General features: G+C 41.4%; 1 protein-coding gene across 1 annotated transcript in view; it reads left to right on the forward strand.

The window, feature by feature from the left end:
* Positions 1-15,323, forward strand: part of KIF5B (kinesin family member 5B) — a 31,739-nt gene extending 16,416 nt beyond the window's left edge. Inside the window, exons 12-26 of the mRNA XM_054274017.1 lie at positions 923-1,116; positions 2,045-2,113; positions 3,062-3,268; positions 5,007-5,150; positions 6,310-6,498; positions 7,364-7,481; positions 7,821-7,882; positions 7,996-8,105; positions 8,281-8,382; positions 10,371-10,431; positions 10,537-10,608; positions 10,763-10,867; positions 11,371-11,587; positions 13,273-13,402; positions 14,805-15,323. Of these exons, the coding sequence (XP_054129992.1) occupies positions 923-1,116; positions 2,045-2,113; positions 3,062-3,268; positions 5,007-5,150; positions 6,310-6,498; positions 7,364-7,481; positions 7,821-7,882; positions 7,996-8,105; positions 8,281-8,382; positions 10,371-10,431; positions 10,537-10,608; positions 10,763-10,867; positions 11,371-11,587; positions 13,273-13,402; positions 14,805-14,811 (1,787 nt within the window). The 3' untranslated portion in view covers positions 14,812-15,323. The remainder of the gene's footprint in view (positions 1-922; positions 1,117-2,044; positions 2,114-3,061; positions 3,269-5,006; positions 5,151-6,309; positions 6,499-7,363; positions 7,482-7,820; positions 7,883-7,995; positions 8,106-8,280; positions 8,383-10,370; positions 10,432-10,536; positions 10,609-10,762; positions 10,868-11,370; positions 11,588-13,272; positions 13,403-14,804) is intronic.
* The last annotated feature ends 8,819 nt before the right edge of the window (positions 15,324-24,142 follow it).

Raw genomic sequence — 24,142 nt, forward strand, 5'->3', positions numbered from 1 at the left:
CCCAAAGTTGCTGACAGTATCAAATACGTGCCTGTTAATTCTTCCTGAATGATTAACTTCTTATCAGTTCAAGTTGCTGGCAAAATGCAAGTTAATAGTGAAGCCATAAATTCAGGAAAGAGAACATAGGTCATGCAGATATACTCTGGAGTTTCACAGCTGTAGAATATGATTTTGCAATCTGACAACTGCACCACATCCTGATAAAAATCTGAAAAAAATGAGTTTGCTGAAATAGGTTTGGTAGGATGTAGGGGGGTTTTTTGTTTGTTTTTGTTGGAGGTTTTTTATTGTTTCATACAGCTGGTATGAGGCCACACCTGAAATGTCAATATTCTGAAAGAACTATACTTAACATCAGATACTGGAGTGTTGGAAAGAGCCTATACCTTCCAAGGACTGCATGAAATGTTTTGAATAAAGCACTAAGAAATTTAGTTTAATTTACTAGAGAAGTGCCTTGGTATGTTCTGTCTTCTTCTCTGTGAAGTTAGTGTTCTCATCAGAAAAATCTTTATGAACCTGAAAGGATAAAAGTGTCATGGAAAAGATTTTACATTAGAAGCAGAGCAATGTAAAAGTAAATGTGACTGCCTAGTAAAACAGTGCCAAGGGAGACAGAGTTTTATGTCTTCTGGGAAAATCAGGTGACTTTCTAGAAGATAAGGTTTGATGTGTAGTTTGGAGCTCATAGCAGAGTAACTGGATGAAATATGATGTTTTGTAGTAAGCAGGAAATTGTTTGGATGATCTAGTGGGGTTTTGTTTGTTTGTTTGGGGTTTTTTTACCAAGTAATCTGCTGAACTCAATTGGTTATGAACTGTGTAAAACTGTTAGTAGGAAATATGGAATACTTCTCAAGGGTAATTTTGTGGGAAGTATGTCATGGCTAACTGTACTAAAATTAAGTTTACTTTTAAGGGGAGACTGTACCAGTTGATGAACAGTTTGACAAGGAGAAGGCCAACTTAGAAGCTTTTGCAGTGGACAAGGATATTACTGTTATTAATGATAAACCAGCTACCACAATTGGAGTAACTGGCAATTTCACTGATGCTGAGAGAAGGAAATGTGAGGAAGAAATTGCCAAACTTTACAAACAACTGGATGACAAGGTATGCCATTCTTACTTAATGTAAGATCTCTTGAAAATATGTCTTGAACTATATTATTGTATAATGCATCTTCATCATTCTCAGGAGGAGAAGCCAAGGGGCAGGTACAGATCTCTTCAGTCTTGTGACCTGAGGGAATGGCCTGAAGTTGTGTCAGGGGAGGTTTAGGTTGGATGTTAGAAAAGGTCCTTCATCCAGAGGGAGGTTGAGCACTGGGGCTCCCCAGGGAAGTGGTCACAGCACCAAACCTGATGGAGTTCCACAAGCCTTTGGACAATGCTCTTGGGCACAGGGTGTGACTCTCAGAGTGTCCTGTACAAGGCTGAGAGTTGGGCTTGATGATCCTGATGGGTCTCTTCCAGCTCAGTTTATTCTGTGATTCTGTGTTTAATTTGCCAGGATTCATTTGTTAGCTCAGCTTGTTTAAGTATTTGCTGAGAGCACTTCCTCTTAATTCTGATTAAGAGAAATCAAAGTTGCCTTACCTGGTGCTAAGGGAGTATTGTTTGTTAGTTGGAAAACAATAGATGTGGGAAAATGAATAATTTGAAGACAAATTTTTTTTCATGTTTTGAATATTTTATTTGAAATAAAAAAAACCTCAAATTTGAGCAGTAGTACTGTATTTGAATAGAAAAAATATTTTAATTAACATAAATAAATAATTTAATTCCTTAGAACAACTTGGAGAAGGCTTGCAAAAGCACAGGTATAAGTTTTTTGTCTCTGAAGCATGGTGTATTGCACATACATGCCAGGTTAAGAGCCTAATGAATCAACCAGTGAGAAGAATTATTTTTTACTGCTTTTTTGTGTAATTGTCTTGGAATAAAGAAAAGTTAGATACCTTATGTCTGCTATCTTGTAGATTATTTTTTTATGAGTGGTATTTGTCAGTTTAATGAAGACAGTCTTATGTCAACTACAGGATGAAGAAATTAATCAGCAGAGTCAACTAGTAGAAAAACTGAAGACACAAATGTTGGATCAGGAAGAGGTGAGTTTTGCTTTTGCATCTATATTTTATTTTCATTGTCTTTCCATTAAAGAAATCTTTGGTATTTGGAATAGGTCACAGTTTATGACCAGGAAGTAAAATGGAAGTATTTTATGCAAAGGCAGTTGTCTTCCTTATGCAGAGTTAGCAGGTTGTCAAAACTGAAGGTAACTTGATTTAATGTAAGAAATCTGTTCTAAGGTTTACTTCTGGTCAGTTGCTGTACAGAGAGGGAAGGGAGAGGAGGGAAATCTATTGGCCCATAATGAAAAGGGAAGTATCTGTGTGTTAATTCACACCATCCTTGCTAAAATATTCAAATTATTTGTATGCACATGTTGCCAGGGATATAAATTAATGAGGGGAAATTCCTGTTAATAATGAAAATTCCATTTAGCCAAAATATTAGAAAAATTATTTCCCTGTATCACAAATGTTAAAGTAATCTTTGTGTGCATATTCAGAAGGAAATGGGCTAAGGACTAGGGAAGTTGGAGCTATTGTTGAATCTAATTTAAATAAATAAATCTGCTTATTTAGCAGTTATATCCTTTGTCTAGTTATTCTTCAGCAGCTAACAGTGTTAAAATGCTGAAGTTTAGTCCCTAGACTATTGAGAATTCCAGACTCATGAGTAGTGTTCAGTGGCTTTTTTGAGAACTTGCAATATTCCATGTGCATTTCTGGTTGCTACTCCTATGTCTTCATTTGTAATCACTTCCATTTTTAGGATATTTAAAAACTTAAAGAATTGTGAATATAGATGGTGAATTTAGTTGTTCATTATATTCTGTTCTTGGTATCCTTATTGCATGAAGCTAGTCACTAGGAATGTAGATACAAGCTATTGTAGCAGCTGAAAGCATTAATAAAATTCAAGATATGTGTGGAGTTTTCTTAATGGTTATTTATTGTTGTATTTTTACTAAACCTCTGTCCATGTTGCAGCTTCTGGCATCAACCAGACGGGACCAAGACAACCTGCAAGCAGAGTTGAATCGCCTTCAGGCTGAAAATGATGCTTCTAAAGAGGAAGTGAAGGAGGTGCTACAAGCCCTTGAAGAATTAGCTGTCAACTATGACCAGAAGTCTCAGGAAGTAGAAGATAAGGCAAAGGAGTATGAACTGCTTAGTGATGAACTCAATCAAAAATCGGTATGAAATTGGGATAAGAAATTACTGACAATCTTCAGTGTGACTTTCTTGCCTTATCTGTAGTTTTTAAAGTCATTTGAAAATGTTTCACAAGGGAAAATGAGATCCTAAGTCTAAAACTTACTTCATTTTTACAGGGAATGATTATCTAAAACTTGTAAGCTTAAGAAAAAATGTATGGTGATTATTTACCTTGATAGTGCTTGTCTTTTTGGTGCCTGTGACATTTTATTCCCTGAAGAGTGTTCAGAAATATCCTAGGTGTCAAAACTTAAAACTTTCATTACATGCTGGTTTTGTTTGTCTTTCTGGTGCTGTTGGGGAAATCCTGTCTTAATAATCTGCTTTTTCCAATCTTGAAGTTGCAGTGAGCATGCTGCAGTTTCTCTTGAAAGGAATGTGTGTTTGCCTGCTGTGTGTTTGGAATGTGAGATAACTTAACTTACCTTGATGCCTTCAAAAGTGAGCAGTTTGGTTTACTTTCTGAAAGGAGTAGTTGGGGATGTATTCCACAAGATGACCCTTGTTAAAATACAGATGCAGCATCAGTCTCACAGGCTGCTGTGCACCTCCTTACATCCCTGAACTGACACCCTCCTTACATTTCTGAACTGACAGTTTTGGTAGCCAGTTTTTGACAGACCTCAATCAGTTTTAGGCAGTTGATACTCTACCTACTGTCCTAAAATTCTAAGTACTGGAAAGGATCAGCATGTTTGCTGGCATTGCAGACAGACAATATCAATGACCCAAGTCTCACTCTTCTCTGTTCTCGAAGATAAGAGGGTCTGAGTCTTCTAGTGGCTGTGTCTTCCAATTTTCAGTTAGTAACATTTGATATGGGAGAGCACTAGTGATGTAATTGAAGTTCCCAAGATCATGAAACTTCTTTTTAACCTTCTGAATGTTCTGAACTGGTAACTTACATCACTTGAAGATTGGCCAAAGTCATAGAATTATGAAAGTCAGAGTCTTATGAGCAGCATTTAAAGTCTCTTGGAATAGGCTTGCTCTGTGTGTATGATTCTGAAGTGTATGGTTTGTTTTTTGATGGGGTTTTTTTTTTGTTGTTTGCTTTATTGGTGTAGTTTTTAGTTATAGGTACTGATTCTAGATATTATAACTAACATCCAGTGAGTGTCATGAATAACTCAATCTACAAGAAAGCAACTGTTCAGAGGTGTCATAAAATGGAGACATCCCAATCTGGCACTGCTAACCCATGCAGCAACCATCCTTTGGCATCTCTGCCTGAGATGCAGACTAATAGCAGACTCTTGAGCATGCAAGCTGCTGAGCTGCAGCCACTGCAACCACAGCAGCTCAAACCAGCTGAAAAAGTGCTCAAGAATAAGTATTGTGCTGATGAAATGTCAGTACTGGAAGAGTATTCTCATTTTTTGATTTGCAAGTAGGGAAGAGTTAAGAACTCTGCAGATAGAACTGAAATTGTTTTAATTTACCAAACTATTGTGGAAAGTGTTGGACCTCCTGTCCATTTACCCTTTTTCTATAAATGTGATTCCCTGCAATATTTAATTTTATATAACTCTAAATGCTGTTTAATAGTGTTAACACTGATTTTGCTGCAGAATTTTAAGGTTTTGTGAGTTGAAGGTCTCTGTCCCCAGTACTTTTTAGTTCTTTCAGAAGAAATGCTGGTGCTCTGTAAATAGTATGACACTAGTTCCAAGAACAAGAGTTGTTTTGTTTAATCAAGGGTAACTTTTTATTGTAGGTCACTTTAGCCAGTATAGATGCAGAGCTTCAGAAACTTAAAGAAATGACCAACCATCAGAAGAAACGAGCAACAGAGATGATGGCTTCCTTACTAAAGGATCTTGCAGAGATTGGAATTGCAGTAGGAAATAATGATGTCAAGGTAAGAGTTAATCACTTCTGTTTTCAGTGCCAGGTATTGAACACATGCAGTGTGGATAGGTGGGGACATTTTCTTAGTATGATAAAAATTACCTCCATAGGAAGCTTCATCTGTATTAATAATTTGGACAAAAGCTTCTCCATTGCTTGTACTGTGACTTAATCAGGTCCCAGACAGAATTTGATTATGCATAGACAAGGAAGAGCATGAATGATTTTTTTCTGAAGCAGTGTTATACAAGTGCTGTGACAGCGTGAACTTCAAACAAAGCACTTCAAAAATACAGCAGACCCCACTGGTTGGCAAAGTAAGCCCATAGAGTGCCCAAAGAACGTTGATGCCCATGGGAGCCAAGGGCAGAATATGCTGAGAGGTGACCAGGGTGATGAGCCCATCTGGCCTCTACACAGGAGCACTGGGGCAGTCACAGGCAGGCCAGGTCCCTGGGCATGGCTGGCCAGGGGAGTTCTGTCTCTAAAGCTCTCAGCAGGGGCACTGAGAAGAAAAAGCTCAGAAACCTCCCCAAGTTCAGTGGCTTAAGCTAATTTGTCTGAGACACCTCCCCCACAGGAAGTGTCTCCAGCACTGCTTACCTGTGTTCTCCAGGACAGATACATTGATCTGGAAGGACACTGGGATCTGCCTATGGTTGGTGATCTCCAGAGTGCTTCTCTCAGTGAAACCCTTACTCAATCCTGTTATCAAACTGCTGTATGAAGTGGTCATAATCAACAGCATTGTCTTGGAAATCTAATACTGACTTACAGTGACAATCAGGATGATACTTGTGTTAAAAACAGCATGAGGACATGAAGTAAAAGATAAGTCTAGAAGATGGCAATAGGCAAGAATGACTTACAGTAAGTCATTCTGAGCAGTATTAGAAATAAATTGTGAATTGCATTTACTTCTTCGAGCAACTCATAAATTGTGAATTGCATTTACTTCTTCAAGCAACTCATTGTCTTTGTGCAAACTTCTAAATAATCAATCAGAAAATTTAAATACCAAAATGTAAGTTTGTTTGGTTTTTTTTTCTGAAGTTCTGTGGTTATCAGTTGAGGCTGGGGATATGTCCTGGGCATTAAGATGCTCCAGTGCACTGTTAGTTCATTTCTATTATGTGAGCTTTCTAAATGTGCTATTCCACCCTTTTCAGCAGCCTGAGGGAACTGGCATGATAGATGAGGAATTCACAGTTGCAAGGCTGTACATTAGCAAAATGAAATCAGAAGTGAAAACAATGGTGAAACGTTGCAAACAGTTAGAAGGCACACAAGCTGAAAGCAATAAGAAAATGGAAGAAAATGAAAAGGAGTTGGCTGCCTGCCAGCTCCGGATCTCACAGGTAAATATTTCTCTACAGTGCACAGTGTTCTTTATAAATTAAATTCATTAACCTATTAGGGAAAAAAAAAAAGTTGCAGGGTTTTTTTGGCACCTAACAAAGCACACTGTGAGTGAACAGCCATAAGACTCAGCTGTTTCCTTAGTACTGGCATCAGATTGGATGCTTCTAAGTAATTCTGCATGGCAGGAAGTCAGAATTCCTGCAATTTATCTGTAGCCTGCTAATGCTTTTGTAGCACCTGTATTAAATACTGGAGCCTGTGTGTTCTCCATCACAGGATTCTTTACAAATACAAGTCTTAGAGAAGCAGTGGCTAGTGGGCACTCTGCCTGCTAATGCCCCAGGCTGGAAGTGGGAGAGGTAATAGCAGAGTAAAATTCCAAGAGGTTTGTATAGCAGATTAAATTTATTTCTAATGTGAGAAAGGCCATTTTAATGTGATTGTTAGAAAAGATAAGTAATGTGAATTCTAACACTTCTGAAAACTGTAATCTAGACATGCAGTTTAATATTTCTGTATATTGTTTTTCATATAGATAATCATCTCTTTTAAAATCAGGAGATGCACATTTCAGGGCAATCTTCTAAATACAGTGGCCCTCTCTTGCCTCTGTTAGTATTTAACATTCAAAACATCTCCCAGCCAAAAATGTATTTCATTCCAACCCAGAATAAAGACATTGTCTTAAAGGCTGCATTACAGATCTACTTGAGTAGTCATATTCTTCTAAGAGTCTAGCTGGCACCATTTTTGTTTTAAGATGAGGTTACTTGTTGTGTAAAAAATAAGTATGAACCGTTTATGCAGATGTAATTCCATGGTACCTAGTTCCAAAGCAAATGAATCTTTTCATTCCACAAGCATGAAGCCAAGATCAAGTCACTGACTGAATATCTTCAGAATGTGGAACAGAAAAAGAGGCAGCTGGAAGAATCTGTGGATTCCCTTAATGAAGAATTAGTTCAACTCCGAGCACAGGGTAGGACTTTCCTCCCTACATCCACCCACCACCACCATTTTAACAATATAGTGATAAATATAAAGTGGGAATTGCTCTGTTCTGTTTAGGTTGAAAGGCAGAGCTATAAAAAGGCTTTTTGCTACTAACCATGTAGCATTAATCCATGGTAAAACATGTTTGCTGCTTGAAAGAATTGTTATTGATAGGATTAAAGGTGTTACTAATTGAATTAATTTTTGTGGTGGGAGGGGACTTTTTCCAAATTGTAACGTGTTGGGAAGGGAAATCAATCCTATCATCCATGTGATTGCATAAATACCTGGCTGAATGGTTTTTTTTGTTCTCTATCCCTTCTAGAAAAGGTCCATGAAATGGAGAAAGAGCACTTAAATAAGGTTCAAACTGCAAATGAAGTCAAGGTGAGGTAATTTCATTGCTTAAAAAAGAAGAAAACCCTAACAACCCAAATTCCCCCAGAGTGAAGCCTGGTGGTAACTCAGAGCATTTGATATGTTCTGGTTTTTTCTAATAGCAAGCTGTGGAGCAGCAAATTCAGAGCCATCGTGAGACACATCAGAAACAAATCAGTAGCCTGAGGGATGAAGTTGATGCAAAGGAGAAGCTCATCACTGAGCTTCAAGAGTGAGTACTTGGCTTTATTTTAGTGGTGCCAAATGTCTCTGGACTGGGCAAGTACAGAAGCACAGTACAATGGGAGGAAGTGGTGAGAGTTTCCTCCAGAACTATCTTTTGGCTTCCATTTTGATACTGAATGAGCTAAGAGTTTCAGCTGATCAAATATTTCCTTTGTGTTCAGCCAAAACCAGAAGATGATGCTGGAGCAGGAACGTCTGAGAGTTGAGCATGAGAAGCTGAAAGCGACTGATCAGGAGAAAAGCAGAAAACTTCATGAGCTTACGTGAGTGATAGTGAAAGTGATGTGTGAAACAAATGTGTGTGGGGACACTTGCTCTGCAACTAGTGACCTAATGTGATGCAGTGCCTCTCACTTTATAGCATGCTTGTTAAGGAGGCCTTCTTGAACCTTTTTTAAAACCTCTGCACTGCAGGAATACTTAAAATAAGGAGTAAAATTATGAAAGATATGAAGGCCACAACTGCTTTTTTTGTTATTATGCTATGGATTGGATTAACTTTTCAATTTGCAGCTAAGTGTTGCATTCTGTAGGACTGCAAGAGTCTTCTAACAACTCCCCTTACTCTTTTTGTGGTTCTTCTGTTCCCTTAATCTTTTTATAGTTCTTAGGTGATTTAACTTGTTAGGTGGCTCTAACTGGTTTATTCTTAAAATTAAACATTGCATGCTTCATTGATGAGCCAAATACAATGTGTTAGTGAATTAGAGACTGGAAAGTTAGTGGAAAAGTGGAATTACATTCTGCTTGCAGGTACTATCCAAGTCAAACTTGAAAAGAGTTCTCAGCTTCTAGAAATCTGACCTTAGTCTCCTGGAAATCTTTCTAAGTGTATCACTTGTAACCCCTTCCTGGTGCATACAAATTTATCTTTACAGAAGCTGAAAATACATTATACTTAAAGTACTCTTTGAGAAGTTCTTTTTGGCTATGTTTAAAACACATAGTGGTTTTCAGGGGTTTTTATCATGGTATTTGAAGTAGTCAGAGGGACCTGACTCATCTGTGCTGGTAACCAAGAAATAATGCTTGCTATTTTTTTTTTTACCTTTTTGGTTGTCCTGTATAACTGACTAAACTTTTAACAGTACTCTGATCTTGTGATTCCATCTTATTTTGATTTATCTATCTGCCACAATGATTACAAAACTTAGATTAACTGCAATAGATGTTCTTGTAAGATTCATTCCTCTTCAAAAGATTTGCAAAGTTCTAAAAACTGTTCTGTGTCCTCCCCCAGACTTTTTGAATCCAGTTGTTTTCCACTGAATATCATAAATGTGCATGGCAAATGACAGACCAGGAACAATGCAGATTATTCACTTTAATTTTTTCAATTTGTGGTTGTAGAAGATGCCTGGAATTATTTATCCAGAGACACCTGGAAAATGGATAGGACAGTGGCATTATTTAGAATATTTAATTAGATTAAATGTTTGCTCATTTAACTGTGAACTATGGACTATGTAGTTAAAAAAGCTTCTTTTGCTCTTGGAATTTCTCCTCACTCAGTCAGTAGTGAAACTGAGTGAGGAGAAATTCCAAGAGCAAAAGAAGCTTTTTTAACTACTTAACAGGACCACTTCATTTTTGTGTGGTCCTTGGCCTTTCTATTCCAATCTCAGGTCATAAAAAGAAAAGTGCACATTGCTTTCCTGTATTCTGTCATCTTGGTAACTGCACTGACTTACAGTTCTGAGAAAGAACATTTCCTGTGCAGAAAATGCTTTCACAGTAACTGGCAAGACAGCAGCTCTGTACACAGATAATCATCAGGTTCTATTCCTGTACACTGACACTGTTGTTTATTGCTGGTTTTGCCAGCTTGTTAAGAGTGAGGTGTTAAAGAAAACAAAGAGAAAATTTTTAATCTGGCACATGATCCTTATCTCAGCTGGTCACAGCTAAGAACATTTGTAGAATAAGATCTCCCCACATAATCACTCCAAAGCGAACTCTAAGAGTTTTGTCTTTTACTATTCTAGAAACTTTTACAATTTGTGCATCTGAATGTACTTGTTTGTATTCAATATTAAAAGTGCATCCCTCTTTTCCTTTGGGAACTCCCCCATTCCCACCACCCCCATGCCATACAGATTTCTGAGTGTCATCTGTTGGTTCCATCTTTAATTTAAGACTTCAACCAAAATACTTTTTTCATTTGTACCATAGAATGTTAATTACTCTAGTCCTCTAAATGAAAATTTCTGATTTTTCTAGGATATTTCAGGAACAATTTTTTCTCTTTTAGGGTTATGCAGGACAGACGGGAACAAGCAAGGCAAGATTTAAAGGGTTTGGAAGAGACTGTGGTAAGTAGTCAGAATATATTCCAAAGCAAATGTCAATATTTGTCTTTTTTCTTTCTTTCAGAGTTTGTTTGGCTTGTTTTGTTAATTTCTTGTTCTTAACTGTAGGCAAAAGAACTTCAGACTCTTCACAATCTTCGGAAGCTGTTTGTTCAAGATCTGGCTACTAGAGTGAAAAAGGTAATGTGGTGCTGTAGTTAAACTTGTAGTTTCTGAGAATGCTGCATAAATTTCAGTTTAGAACTAAGTTGGGGGCTGATGTTTATTTGGTTTAATTTTTATGGCTATGCAAGTTCAGATTTGTTCTCAGCCCCCTTTCTCCCTCCCCCTGCAGAGTGCTGAGATTGACTCAGATGATACAGGAGGCAGTGCTGCACAGAAACAGAAGATTTCCTTCCTGGAGAATAATCTTGAACAGCTCACAAAGGTTCACAAGCAGGTACAGTGAGACTTCATTTCAAATTTTAATGAAACAACTCCAGATCCATTATTACAGCAGCAACTGTCTATTGGTCATAAAATAACTTTTGTAGGTAAATACTTTTACATCCTAAGTGTGTCTCTTGATACAGGAGGACTTTAGTCTGTTGTTTTGTAACATAAATTATTTAGCTGTTTTAAGTACATGTGGGTGTATGATAAAATAGCTGTATTTAAACAGAAGGGGATCCAGGTTTGTGTTTAGACTGCATATATGGGTCTGAGGGCTGCTTGCCTGTCTCAGATGGAAGAGGTGTCTCTGGTGGGTAGCAGGTTCTTCCGCAGTAACTGATTTTGCAAATGACAGTCTCAATGTCACTGACCTCCACAGATTTACTAAAAGCTTAAGCAAAGTTAATACAGCAAGCCTACTGCTTTGTCTCTTCAGGGGTGAGGAGGGTGTTTGATTAGCTCTCCCTATGAGGGGAGATACCACAGAAATAATCACTTCTGGTGTTGTAGCTGGTACGGGATAATGCTGATCTGCGCTGCGAACTTCCTAAACTGGAGAAGCGACTCAGAGCCACGGCTGAAAGGGTGAAAGCTTTGGAGTCTGCCCTGAAGGAGGCCAAAGAAAACGCTTCTCGTGACCGCAAGCGCTACCAGCAGGAGGTAGATCGTATAAAGGAAGCTGTGAGATCCAAGAATATGGCCAGAAGGGGACATTCAGCACAAATTGGTGAGTACAGAATCCCCTACCCCAAAGCTTCATCTCTCCTACTTTGGTTTTGTTTTTGTGTATATGTGATCTTTCAGCCATCACTGAAACTGCACATATCAATGTGATCTATTTTCTACTGTGAGTAATATTTTGGTTAACAGACTGTGTGTGGAGGTGGTACTTTATGGTTGTTTGCCTTTTTACTTATTTTATTTGGCCTTGGAAAAGGCTTACCAACCTAGATTTCTAGCCTGAATATATTATATTTCCTAGAAGAAACAGTACACTGCATGTGAGTCTTAATCTCTTAGATGATTCCAATTTCTAAGACTAAAGAGGTATTGCAAGGAAACAAGAAAGATTAAGCCATCACCTTCAACAACAATATCAACAAAATTGACCTGATCTTAAGGGGCAGAGGAGCAGACAGAAACCCACCATATCCAAAGATCCTTAATTACCTTTTCAGTTCTTTGTTCCAAAACATAGAGTATCCACAGCCCTCTCTAGGGGAAAATAACAGAAAAATGGGTGGGAATGTGGAGGCAGAATAGCCATATTCCTTTGCTCCTCCACCTGCCATTACTCTGTAAAGTGCTGAGGATGAAGAAGGTGTGTGACCTGTGGGGAACTTAACTGTGCCCATTATACTACAGCTGTAGAACTGAAGGACTTCAGTCAGCAATACACTTCTCTTAGTTGTTAATGTCACTAAAATGAGCGTTGCAGTTAAATTTTGCTCATATTCTGCAGGTCTGCAAAGAGCTGTTGCAAAATAGTTTAAGTTTTTTGGTCACATGAAGTGACAGCTTGCAGACAGGTGCTTTTGTGTCTTAATTTTCTCTCAAATGGTCTCCAAGAAAACAAACAGTTCTCTAGTGAGCTCACCTGAGGTACACAGCCTCTTGTGATTAAATGTCTAGATGAGCTAGTCATGTCCTCCTGGAGATCAGTTTCCTATAAGGCAGTAATTGAGAAGTGTTTCTCTGCTGCAGCTGCTGCCTGTAAGTTCTTTTTTGCCTGCTGAAATTTTAAATGCTTCTCTTTAATATTACAGAACTTTGTGAAGTCCTACACATGCATTGTGTGTGTTCTGTTAAGAGCTAAGCGTAAAACTGATTGAAAATACAGTTTATTAAGTGTATGCAGCTTATGAACAACCTGTCAAAACTGCTGGATTTTTACTTTGGCTGTAGAGCAAGTTTTATTTTTGTGTGGTGGTAGGTTGATGAAGCAGTGTTATCTGTGCAGTGTTGGTACACAGAACCACCTGCAGAGAGAGTAGCTAGTGACTTTATCAATAAGGAGATGTGAGAAGGACAGCAAGTATGATTGCTTACTGATACATAATTCTCAGGAAGCTGTCTTAGTGTTGTGTCCTATTTGAGTTCTTATTGCCAAAAAAAGGATTCACAGAAGGTAGTAAATTAGGTGGCACAGATAACTCTTGTGAAGATAATCCTTATCAGAAGCTTCTTGAGCTTTAACAGGGAACAGTAAAAGCAAAACCTTGTCTATTCTCCAGGGTTTGTTGTAGTTGACGCTAATCTGCTATGTTCTCACAATGCCATCCTCTAAACTTGTTTTCTTATTCCAAGTGCATTCAGTTGTGACTATTGCATTTGGCTAATGATATCAGTAAATTTGAATAATCCAAGATACTGTTGTGTGTACATTTGTAAGTCCCATTTCTTGTCGTGCAGCTAAGCCTATCCGCCCTGGCCAGCATCCAGCAGCTTCTCCAACTCATCCAAGTGCAATTCGCGGCGGAGGTGCGTTCACTCAGAACAGCCAGCCAGTTGTGCTGCGCGGGGGCGGGCGGCAGGACAAAGTGTAAGTGTGTCCTGTAGCTTTTTGTAAAATGTGTGATCAAACTGCTTTGTGTTAGGTTTGTTACTGTCCATTCTGTGTCATAAAGCCACTCAAATAGTCGGATTAACTCCTCCTTTTTTCAGAATTTTGTAGCCAGTGGAATGGTATAATGTACACCTGACTAAAGATGCTGCTGCTTTTCTTCTAAAGCATGTTTGCTGTAAAATGGTAATTCTGATGGTGTTCTGCAGGAGTAGAACTAAATGTGGAAACAATCAGCTGGAGATGGTTACCAGTCAAAGACAGTAGCCACTGTTTGAGGAAGGGTTGGATATTTTAAAATTCTTTTGGCTTACTAGTATCTTTTAAAATACAGTTTTCTTCAGGAAAACATTCAGTAATGAAATAAAATTTTCCCTATTTTTACATGTTATTTATTTGCTTTTCTTACTGTATTTGCACACTGCTTCATGTATCAGTGATTTAGAATTATTTAACAGAAGAATTTGTGTCCTTATCCAGTAAACTTAAACTTAAAATGTTAGCCTAGCTAAAATGCAGTTACAGTAATTGAAATTAAATGTACACTTACTTTAAAACATCTCTAATCTCCAAAGTAATTACATGTTGCATGGTATTTAATATGCTTAAGTTGCTTTACAGAATCATCTCTTTTTAATTAATATCTGCTTTATAGTTGGTTGATCTGTTGTTCACCTAACAGTAACGCTGTACTTCATATTCTGTTGTCATCTTTACTTTTGCATGTGTCTATAAATCTCTTCTAGACATTTCCTTAGTTAATTATCTGCATCTTCAGTTTGAAATACATCTAAAATGGGGTGGGGTGCTTGAAATCTGGGTGCTCCTCTTCTGAAGGGCTCCAGAACAGCTTATGTCAATCTTGTTTCTATTTATTTCTTTTCATTAGCTGACTGACTTTTCCAAGCTTTCTCTCCAGTTCAGAGAAAACAGGGCTGTAGTACTAGTCAAGGTACCTGGTTCTGTTCAGAAATGTCTCTAAGTAAATAAGAGGTTGAACTGATGGGTACTTCAGCCTTGAGTAACATTTGCCTTGAATGACCAAGGAGTTGCCACTAGCCAGGAATAGCAGCAGCAGTCATGGGAAATGGAGCTGGGCTCTAAGTGGTTTCTGTCTATAATGTTTACTCCATTATTGCAATCCAAATTGCATACCCAGTCAGTTTGTGGTGCTGTAAAATCGTTGTTAGCAGAGAGCATTGCTTAAATGCTTTGTGTGCTGTGTGATTTCTTATTTTAAGGAGGGTTTTTTATTAGCACTTATCTGAGTGGTTTAAGAACTGGGCTCTTAAAGGCCATGTAAATAATGATATGGTCTACTGTAAATGTAAATAACTTTGCTTTTGTGTCTTAACTCTGATTTTTTTTTTTTCATTTACAGTTGCTGAAAAGTAAATGCAGCATGAGGAGGATTGGATATTGTGTAGAGGGAGTCATTCCATGACAATAATCTCTCCTTTTGGGGACTGTAGGATTATTTTTTGAAAATTGTATAAATTATACCTGGCCTGTACAGCTCTTCCCCCTTCTACAAATTCTGCTAACTGATTCCCAAAAAAAACCAACTAGAGTGCAATTTTGGCGTCTTGAAAAATGACATGTTACTTAAAGTGTAGCTCTGCTTATTACACAGTTTGTCTTTCATGTCTTAAATTTAGTCTGCACTGTGCCAAGCTGAATGTACGTTGAGAAAAATCTTAGTTCGAATTTTCTAGCTTAATTTGTGTACATCTTATTGTCTTAGGGAATGTGCAACAGTGTTTAAGTATACTTTCATTTTTATCACTTGACATAACACTACATGTCCCACTGAATTAGGGCGGCGCTCTGCATTACAGTGTTCCTTTGGAATGCTGCAGTGGAGCTGACTGTGTTTGGACAGTGTGAGCATCCTGGAGTGCTGACAGGGCTGCCTGGGGGCACCACTGACCTGAAGGGTTGGGTGAGCACAGGGCTCTGTAACTGTTACCTCACCCAGTGCCCCGCCACAGGGTGGCTTAGAGTTAAATACTGTACACAAATAAGGGCAAACCTGAGTTTACAACAACGACTTTGGCAATGGATTGTCCCATCTGTCCTGTTCCTGGTTCTGCACACAGTACGGTCTGGTGGAGTGAAAACATTCTGCTTCATTCTGATGAACCTGTCTGTCCATTTGTCTGTATCTGTGACAGTTCACTTTCACTATTTTGTAATAGTGAAATGAGGGCAATCTAAAGTGTAACTTTATATTCCACTACATACAGTACTGGAATTTTTGACTAAAATTTTAATTTTCAATTTAAAAAGACTTTTTCAGCAACAGGCCAATGAATTCAGATACATAAATAAAGGACACAACTTTTTAAAACTGATGTATCCAGAAATGCCAGAGGCATGTGTTTAAAATAACAATAAAATAAAGTGCTATCCTGAATTGTATTTGTAATTCATTTGTAAGTAGGTATATGAAATGTCCAAAGTAGTAGTTGTTGAATATTTTTCTTCTCTTTGCAATAAAGTCCTGTAAAGTGGCTAACAAAACAAAACGTGGGGTTTTGATTTTTCTGTTTTGTTTTGTTTGTTTGTTTTGAGCTCTGGTACTCTCACTGAGCTGAATCCAGGGTTTAAAGTTTTATAGTATAATTTACTTAACTTATTCATAGGGTTTAGCCACTATAATTTTTAGGACAGCCTTCTTCTGTATAGAAACTAGCTAGTTACCAGGTCTTTAAGAAAGAAGAAACTTAGTGTTGCTGGAAGAATTCAATGAGTTTTTCAGACCTGGTTGATAAAACGTTTTGTTCTGGCTTGAGTTTATTGCTGGGTATTCAGTTATTGTGGAAACAGTAGAAACTCTGTGACTGTTCAGACAGCAAATCACTTTCAATTTTTATATTTTAAAATAGGCAAAATATTTATATTATGGTGGAGTATAGTCAAATTTAGACCTTGAACCACTTTTTTTCTATATCTACAGTAGTCTGAATTTTTAGTAGTTTGATTTTTAAAGTTTGAGTGTATCAGTTGGAAATCCCGCTATTTTGGAGTTCTCAGCTTTTAAGACAGTTTTCTTCACTAAGGCCGCCGAACACTCCAAACTTGCAGTTGTTTTAGGGCACAGTTGAAGGCAGCATAATGAGGGAAAAAAATAAAGAAGCAACAACATATTTTGAATTAAATTTCTCATCATGGAATCAGCACTGTCCATCATCTTTCTCAATGTTAACTACAGGTTTTCAGGCCTTCATTTGTCAATGTGCAATCATAAAAACAAAACAACACACTCAAATGAAGCAGGATTTTTTCTCATGCCTGTGAATGAGGGTTTCATTCCTGTAGGTAATTGTCATGGGTTTTGGTGCTGAAAATTGCTGTGTTTAAAAAATTAGATTAAATAGGAACTAGTGTGTAGCTCAGTGTACATCACCTTTTTATATTTAAACTTTTTTTTTTATTTTAAACCTTTTATGAAGTTTACCAAGAACTGCCTCTTAAAATGTAAAAAATGAAAAAAAAACACACAACTTTCTGTGCTTTCTGGTTTGGCTGTCATGGGTCAGCCAGACAGGACAATTACTGTAATTTGTAAATGAAAGTATTCAGTCTATACAGGGAATGTTCAACACTGCTATTTCGACTTGCAGTTTTTGAGTGGTTCTTATTTTTATGTTCCTCTAGATCATATTTTTAAAAGGTGGTTTAGGATAGGAACTTGGTAAAATAATATTTATTTCTGGTGAACAACTAAATTATTTACATAACTTAAATGCTGACTCACTACTGTGTGTAACTCTAAATTTGACATGAGGACAAGTCTACCTGTGGAATCTGATTTAACTTCAGTACACTTAAGATGCATTAAAACAATTGGTTTGGGGAAGACGCCATATAGTTTTAACTTACCTGCATGCTGTAAATGTATTTGTGTTTAAATAAAGAGGAGAAAAATCTTTGAACTTCTGTGCATTTATTCCATTTATTCTCTCTACAAGTGCTCAAGTGTGGTGTCACTTGTCTCTATGGTGGTGCTCAAAGCTCTCTTTTTATCCACATGCTTGGACAGTTGTTTCCTGAATCCGTGTAAACTTGGTTGGAAAGGAATTACCGTGAGTTATCACTTGTTCTGTGAGCCTCTCTTTTCTTAAACTTGGCATCTGCTGATTTGGTGACCCCTCATTCTGGTTGAGACAGATTAATCAGTTTCCAGTATTTCTGTGCCATCTAGACTTTTGTAGGTTTCTTTCCCTTTCCAGGGACTCATTTTCCTTTACTAGTATCTGTAATAGCTCATTCTGCTTTTTCTTAGTGCTATTGAACTGATGTTTTTTATGGAGCAGTTTGGTTATGCAAGGCTGCAAACAACTTCTGGATAATTTCCACAGAAAAAGATGTAGCTAGATGTATAGCTTTGATCTATAAATATATATAAAAAGCAGAAAGGAGGTAATGATTTAAGTCTGCCTGTACAGTTACTGTAAAAGCAAAGATCTCAGGAGGAAGAAATTGCCATCTGTAAAACTGTTCAGCAGTGAGCTGATCTAGAGTGTAAAATATTTCTTAGTGTGCCCTGTTAACAGAAGATGGCTCTGTCACAGAGCTCCCTTTTGAATAAATCTCTGAATCTGCTAGGGGATGATCAACTCAGACCTCTTTAATTGCAGACAACCACTAAGAGATGCTCAGAAAGGAAAGGAAATCTTTCACTCTGAAGTTTATGAGCAATGGAATGATTCAAAATCACTTTCGAAAGTGAGCAAAAAATATGACTGCATCTCTGCCGGGGGAAAGCTGTGGTTCCCTGCACTGTCAAACTGGTGAGGAGTTCATTGGCCGGCCTAGGTCCTTCCCCCTTGAATGCACCGAGGAGTTGTAACACCCGTTTAGGAAGTGTCAAAATGAATCACTATTTAACGTGTGCTATGTGCAAAACTGCCATTTAAGTACGTATTAAGGAAATAAATGACGAAGGAAACACCTCTGGAAGATGAACACTGTGAACTGATGGGTACGTCAGAGTTTTTGCCTGGGGAGTTTTGAGCTCCCGAGTCTTCCTGCACTCCGCACGGGGCTGTTCATTGTTTTATCTTTACCCAGCCCTTGCTGGGGGCAGTGCGGGCAGGGCAGTTGGAGCCGCTGCCTCCTTGGGGTATTTCACGGCCAAAGCTGAAGGGGCAGAGGGTGCCATCAGTCCGCTGTGCTGTCCGGGGTAATGGGGAGAGGAGAAGAAAGGAAGGAAAATACAGCACAAAAGAAAGAGCCTGTTTGGCCTATTTGCATTTGAAAAGGAAAGTAAGAGGCTCATGGTTATAAAGGGAAAGCTGAGGCGTTGCATAGCGTGGTGGGGCATATCTGCACCCAGGGATGTCCTGCAGGCTGAGCTCTGCGTGGTGTGGGCACGGCAGTGTTGGGGAACAGAGCTAAATCCATGGAGTGTCTCCACCTCCGGTACCGAGGGAAGTGTTGATGTGTACCTGCAGCAAGGAGGGCAGCATAACCCACATTCTCCGCGTTCCTGAATCCACAAAACTGGGCGTGGAAATAACTCGGAGGTGCCCCCGGGTGTGTGTTACAGGTATTTCCACAGCTCCTCTTGTGAGGAGCAAATGCCTGAAAACCCCTGTCCTGTAAGTCAGCTAAATTGTCTCCTACAGTTGGAGACAAATACACTTCACAGCTTATAACAGTGTATTAAAGATACCCGTGAGTCCACTTGCTCTTTCAGTGGATTCTTAATTTTGCTCTTGTCAGGAGCAGCATTGAAAAGGAAAGGTAAATTAGCTCAACAAAGTGTAAATGTCGGGCGTTATCCTGTCTGCTTATCGCCCTCATCAACAGGCCCGGTTCCATCGGCCAGGGGCGTGTTGTACTGCCGGGACAGATGTTTTAAGTGATCACTCATCATCCGATAAACAAGTGAGTATTTGGAGGATGTTTTCCCTGAGAGGGTGTAAATGATTCTTTGAATGCTTTTACTGCAGGAAATACCCTTCAGCAGAAACCAGGACAGAGCTTTGTCTGCTGCCCCGGAAGGCTCGTTTGAGCCGCAGCTCCCTGCGAGCCCTCCTGTGCCTGCGGCAGCCTGGTCACCGCAGCGCCCGGGGCTGGGTTGCGGGGGGCGGCAGCAGGGTGAGCCTCCTTCCTGCTGCTCCTGTAGGAGAGGATGTGCTCTCACACTTGGTGGTGGCTTGGCTTGCAGGGGCAGCGCAGCGCCTGCTGCTCACGCGGGAACGGAGCCCTGGTCCTGTCACACCAGGCTCAGCCCCTGCCGCCCTTCCCCTTCAGACGGCAGAGCTCCCTTTGCCCAGCTCGGGTGTGAGTGACTTGTCCCTGTGCTGGGGGAAGGGACGAGCTGCCTCCTTTTCCTGGAAGGTGCTGGTATTGTTGCTCTCCTGAAAGGTGCTGGTATTGCTGCTCCTCCAGGCCTGCTTTCCTCTGGACACGAGGGCCGTGTGCTCAGGGTTACACAACAGGAGAGGAACTGAGCCACAGGTCATGGAGAGGAAGGAATTCAGGCCAGGCTGTGGTGGAGTAATTAAGGTTTTGAGTTTGGTCTGTGACACTTTCTAGGTCTGAGGTTCAGCTTGACTTCAGGCCAAATGATGAGCTCCTCCACTGCCAGGGCTGTCATCCTCCCTGCCCAGTAAAGGGCTGTTTTGTTGATGAGCCTGCAAGGTGGTGATGAAGTGTGGGCCACTCTTGTGATCTCCCTGCTCGGGGCACTAAACCCAGAATTGTCCACTCGGGGCTGAAGTTCCAGCGGTGATGAGCCAGTGAGGGACAGCCGGCCCTAACCTGGCCCGGGCAGGAATCTGCCCGAGACCTCCCGGCCGTGAGCGAGCACGGGGGCGATGTGGCCTCGTGTGCCGGGCACGGCCGGGTCAGCGATCCAAGGATCCATTGCTCCGTCCCTCGGCCCGGGCCCCCCGCTCTGCCCTCAGGCCGGACCCCCGGGCTCAGCCGGGCTCGGATCCGCCCGGGACGCGGTGCCCGCTCAGCGCCAGGGGGCGCTCGGGGCCCCCCGTGCATTCCCGGCATCGCCCCCGGTTCCCGGTGTCCGGGATCGCCCTCCGTTCCCGGTGTCCGGGGCCCCCCGTGCATTCCCGGGATCGCCCTCCGTTCCCGGTGTCCGGGGCCCCCCGTGCATTCCCGGGATCGCCCTCCGTTCCCGGTGTCCGGGGCCCCCCGTGCATTCCCGGGATCGCCCTCCGTTCCCAGTGTCCTGACCGCCCGGGGCTCCGGGCACCGCTGCCCACCCTGGGTCAGTCTTGTCCTCGGCCGTGCTGCTCCTTCCCTCTGAGCTGCCCACGATTGAATCCTGGCATTAAAACACTGGGAAAAGACCCACGTTATGTTTCCGAATAAGGACCAGAATATTGTGCTAGGCATTCTCCGCTCTTTGTTTAAACCACTTTTTTTTTTTAGAGGAAGATACTTGGAAATGTCCCAAAATTTGGTTTCTCTTTTTGAGCTGCAAAATGACTGGTATGAATTTATGGCAGAAAGTCAGACCTGTGCAGTGGGTGAATCATTATCAAATCCACTCATAGGTGAGGCTTGAGACATTTTTGTATTTTTCTCTCTTTTCCAGCTGACTTGTCTCCATTGATCCACAGATACTTGAGCAGCACAGGAGAGGTGGGAAGAGTCATTCCTGATGAGAAATGGATTTTTTCCTCCTGCGCTCATTATTGTAGAGGACTGTCAGTTTCCCTTGGCAGCCTGTACAATGGGCTAGCTCTCTAATAAATGCAGATGGCATTAAATTAACGTTTCATTCCCACAGTGACAAACAGTGGCATCCAATTCCAGCACAGGATAATTCAATGACAATATTCAGCAGACATGTACCTCGCCTGTTATGGGCTAATCAGTGATGCAGAGTTCAATTTGGACTCAAGGCATCCACATAACTTGGAGTGAGTTTATTAACCTTTATTAGCTGGTGAAAATGAGCTGGGAAGTGCAAAATGAGAGAATATGAATAATAATTTTAAAAGAGCCAAAATGCATAATAATAAGCATAAGAGCATGAGTAAAATTTAATAAAATTTTTATTTCTACTCTTCATGTAGTTCTAACTAGAACCTGTGCAGGAGCTGTCAGGGAGGAGAACTGTTTCCACAACTGACGGCAGGAGTGTAAGCACATGTGGACATGAAGAAAAGGATCCTTGGTTCATATGCTGGGCTCATACAGCTGGTAGCAATTGCACTGCCAGCCTGGGAAAGGATGGAATTTGGCTTTGTCATGTTCTTGGTCAGAGTTTGGAAAGCCAGGACAAAGCAAGGCTGTGGAGAGGGAGACCCAGGCGTATCTGGAAACAATTGCACCAAAGATCTGCAGGGGAGAAGAGCAGACACCCACTGCAGGGGGACTCCAGGGGCAGTGAGGGGCGAGCAGAGCCCCCCAGCACCAGGGAGCTGCTGGCCCTCGGGCAGGACCTGACCCCGAGGCTCCTCTCTGCTCCCCCCCTGCTGCCCTTGCTCCTTCCTGCTGGTGCTTGCCTGGTGGGCCTGAGTGCATCTTCCCCTTGGAGTCCCAGCACACGTGGGAAAGCACTCCAGGGGGAAGTGGATTCTGAGCTTTTTTTAGACAACTTGCAGAGAAGCAGAGATTTTGCAAGGACAGGAAACTCAGCCTTCACTTTTACAGCATGCCCCAGGGTTTTGTTCTGCACATCAGCAGTTCTGCAGGAGGGAAAGGACCGGTGGCAGCCTTGGAAAACACAGGGTTCCCCTTTCACTTGTGCTCAGCTTTCTGGGCTGTGTGTTTCTGAAAGGCTATTTTGGTGCATGCATTCTCAGTGAGAGCAATGCTTCAGTTAGTGCTTGGCGTCAAATCTTAGGGGTGCTGGCTGCTTTTCACTTTTCATCAGATGAGATATTTAAAAGCATCTCATTCGTGTCCCCAAGAATTAGTCTTAGAAGATTCTCATCACACTTGGTTTTTTATTAATGGAAGCTTTTGGAGACACATCTGGCATATTTTATTGATCATAATCTCATGGTTGGAAGCTCATCTTGGTAGCTATAGCAACTGAATTATTTTTTTTTCAAACGTCAACATAGCTCCACAAAAAGCGGAGTAAGGGGGAGCAGATTATTTAAATTGCTAGACAGCTAATAACACCTTCTTCTGTAATAACTCCTTCTTCTGTAACCAGTTCTGAGATTTCTGGTTTGATACAGTAAATACTGAATAGGAACTAAATCTTTCAATGACTACTTCTGCTGTGGAAGCTTGTGAAATGGATGTGGTGAAATGAAATGTGGTGTCTCAAGAGTCTTTTTTTGCTGATTGTCCACTGCTCCCATCCTCTGCCAGGCTGCAGGGATCATGAGCAGGCTGTGGGCACAGACCATGGAGGAGGAACAAGAGTACAAAGGATGCAATTGCAGCCCTCCCTCTACTACCCAGTGAGGGAGGGGTCCCAAGCACTGCCCACTGCAGCAGGGCTCACTCCTGCTCTTGGGGGCAAGAAGCACTCCCAAAACGTGCCTGGGAGCTAAGATGCAACAATACAGACTGAAATCATAACCTGTGAGTGTGCTCTGATGCCTAAAGACCCCTATGAGGTTGGCACCACTGAGTTTTCTCATCAGAGATTTTTCAGCTGTGTCTGCTCAGGCACAAGTGGGACCTGCAGGTGACCTGGCCTGCACTGTGGGTGGCTCCTTCCTCTGCCTCCAGCTCCAGTGCTTGGCTCTGGGAGCACTCCCAGCAGTGTTTCTTCATCCTGCCTTACAGCAGCATCCTGCTAGCACTTGAAAATGGTGATGCTGGGACAGCCAAGTACAGCAGTGGGTGGATGCTGTTGCCTCCCTGCTTTCCCTTGGGGCTTTCCAGCAAGGCAAGTGGAGAACCACCCTCAGCCTCCAGCCAGAGCAGAAAGTCAGATCCAGCTGTGGCTGCCTGACTTCTTCAGGTCTGCAAGAAGCTGCATATGGGTATAACCAGTACTTCCAAAAGATTTCTAGACACTCAAACCTTCACATCATCTTCTCAGCAACTGAAAAAAACCCAGGCCTTTGGAAGTGCTGGAGAGCACAGCCCTGAGAAAATTGCAGAGTGTGAAGGGCAGACACCCTCCCTGGGGGCTGCAAATGCAAATGCTGGAGGGAATATATTCCCTCCAGCTCCATGGCTGGTGAGCAGGGCAAAACACTTGGGTGTCCTTAACTTGTTCCGCAGCTGGTGATTGCATTCCCCAAATCCTGCTCCCGGTGGGGGAATTTCCCCGGGCCACACAGCCTCGGGCAGGGCTGAGGTTCTTGGCAGCCCCCTACAAAGGGCCTAGGTGGTGGTGGTGATGATGATGATGACCGGAGGAAGTCAAACTCACAGCTGGCAGGCAAACCATTCAGGGGCTCTGCTGCTCCAAATGTCGCCTGTTTGAGCCCCTTCTGTGCAGTGCTGTCCTTTACAGCAGCGCAGCCCGAGGTTGTCCCTGCAGGTGCCCCTTCCACCCAAGGGACCGCACAGATCACCCTCTCAAAGCCCAGCGGGGGTTGGGTTTGAGTTTGTTGGGCTTTATTTGTTTGTTTATTTTGGGGTTTTTGTTGTTGTTTTTCCCCCATCATCTCTCCCGGGCCGTGCTGAACCCCCCGCACCCGGATCCGCGGCCGCCTCGGCATTTCCCGCACGGTGCGGGCGCTCAGGCCGCTGATCCCGGCGCAGTCACCGAGCGGGAACAAGGCGAGGATTGTTCCCGAGCCGGGCTAGGGCAGGAGCGGCGGG

The sequence above is a fragment of the Melozone crissalis genome, unplaced genomic scaffold (assembly GCF_028551555.1).
Source record: "Melozone crissalis strain CALT ecotype California unplaced genomic scaffold, PUWL_Pcris_2 ptg000016l_1, whole genome shotgun sequence".
Lineage (NCBI taxonomy): Eukaryota > Metazoa > Chordata > Aves > Passeriformes > Passerellidae > Melozone > Melozone crissalis.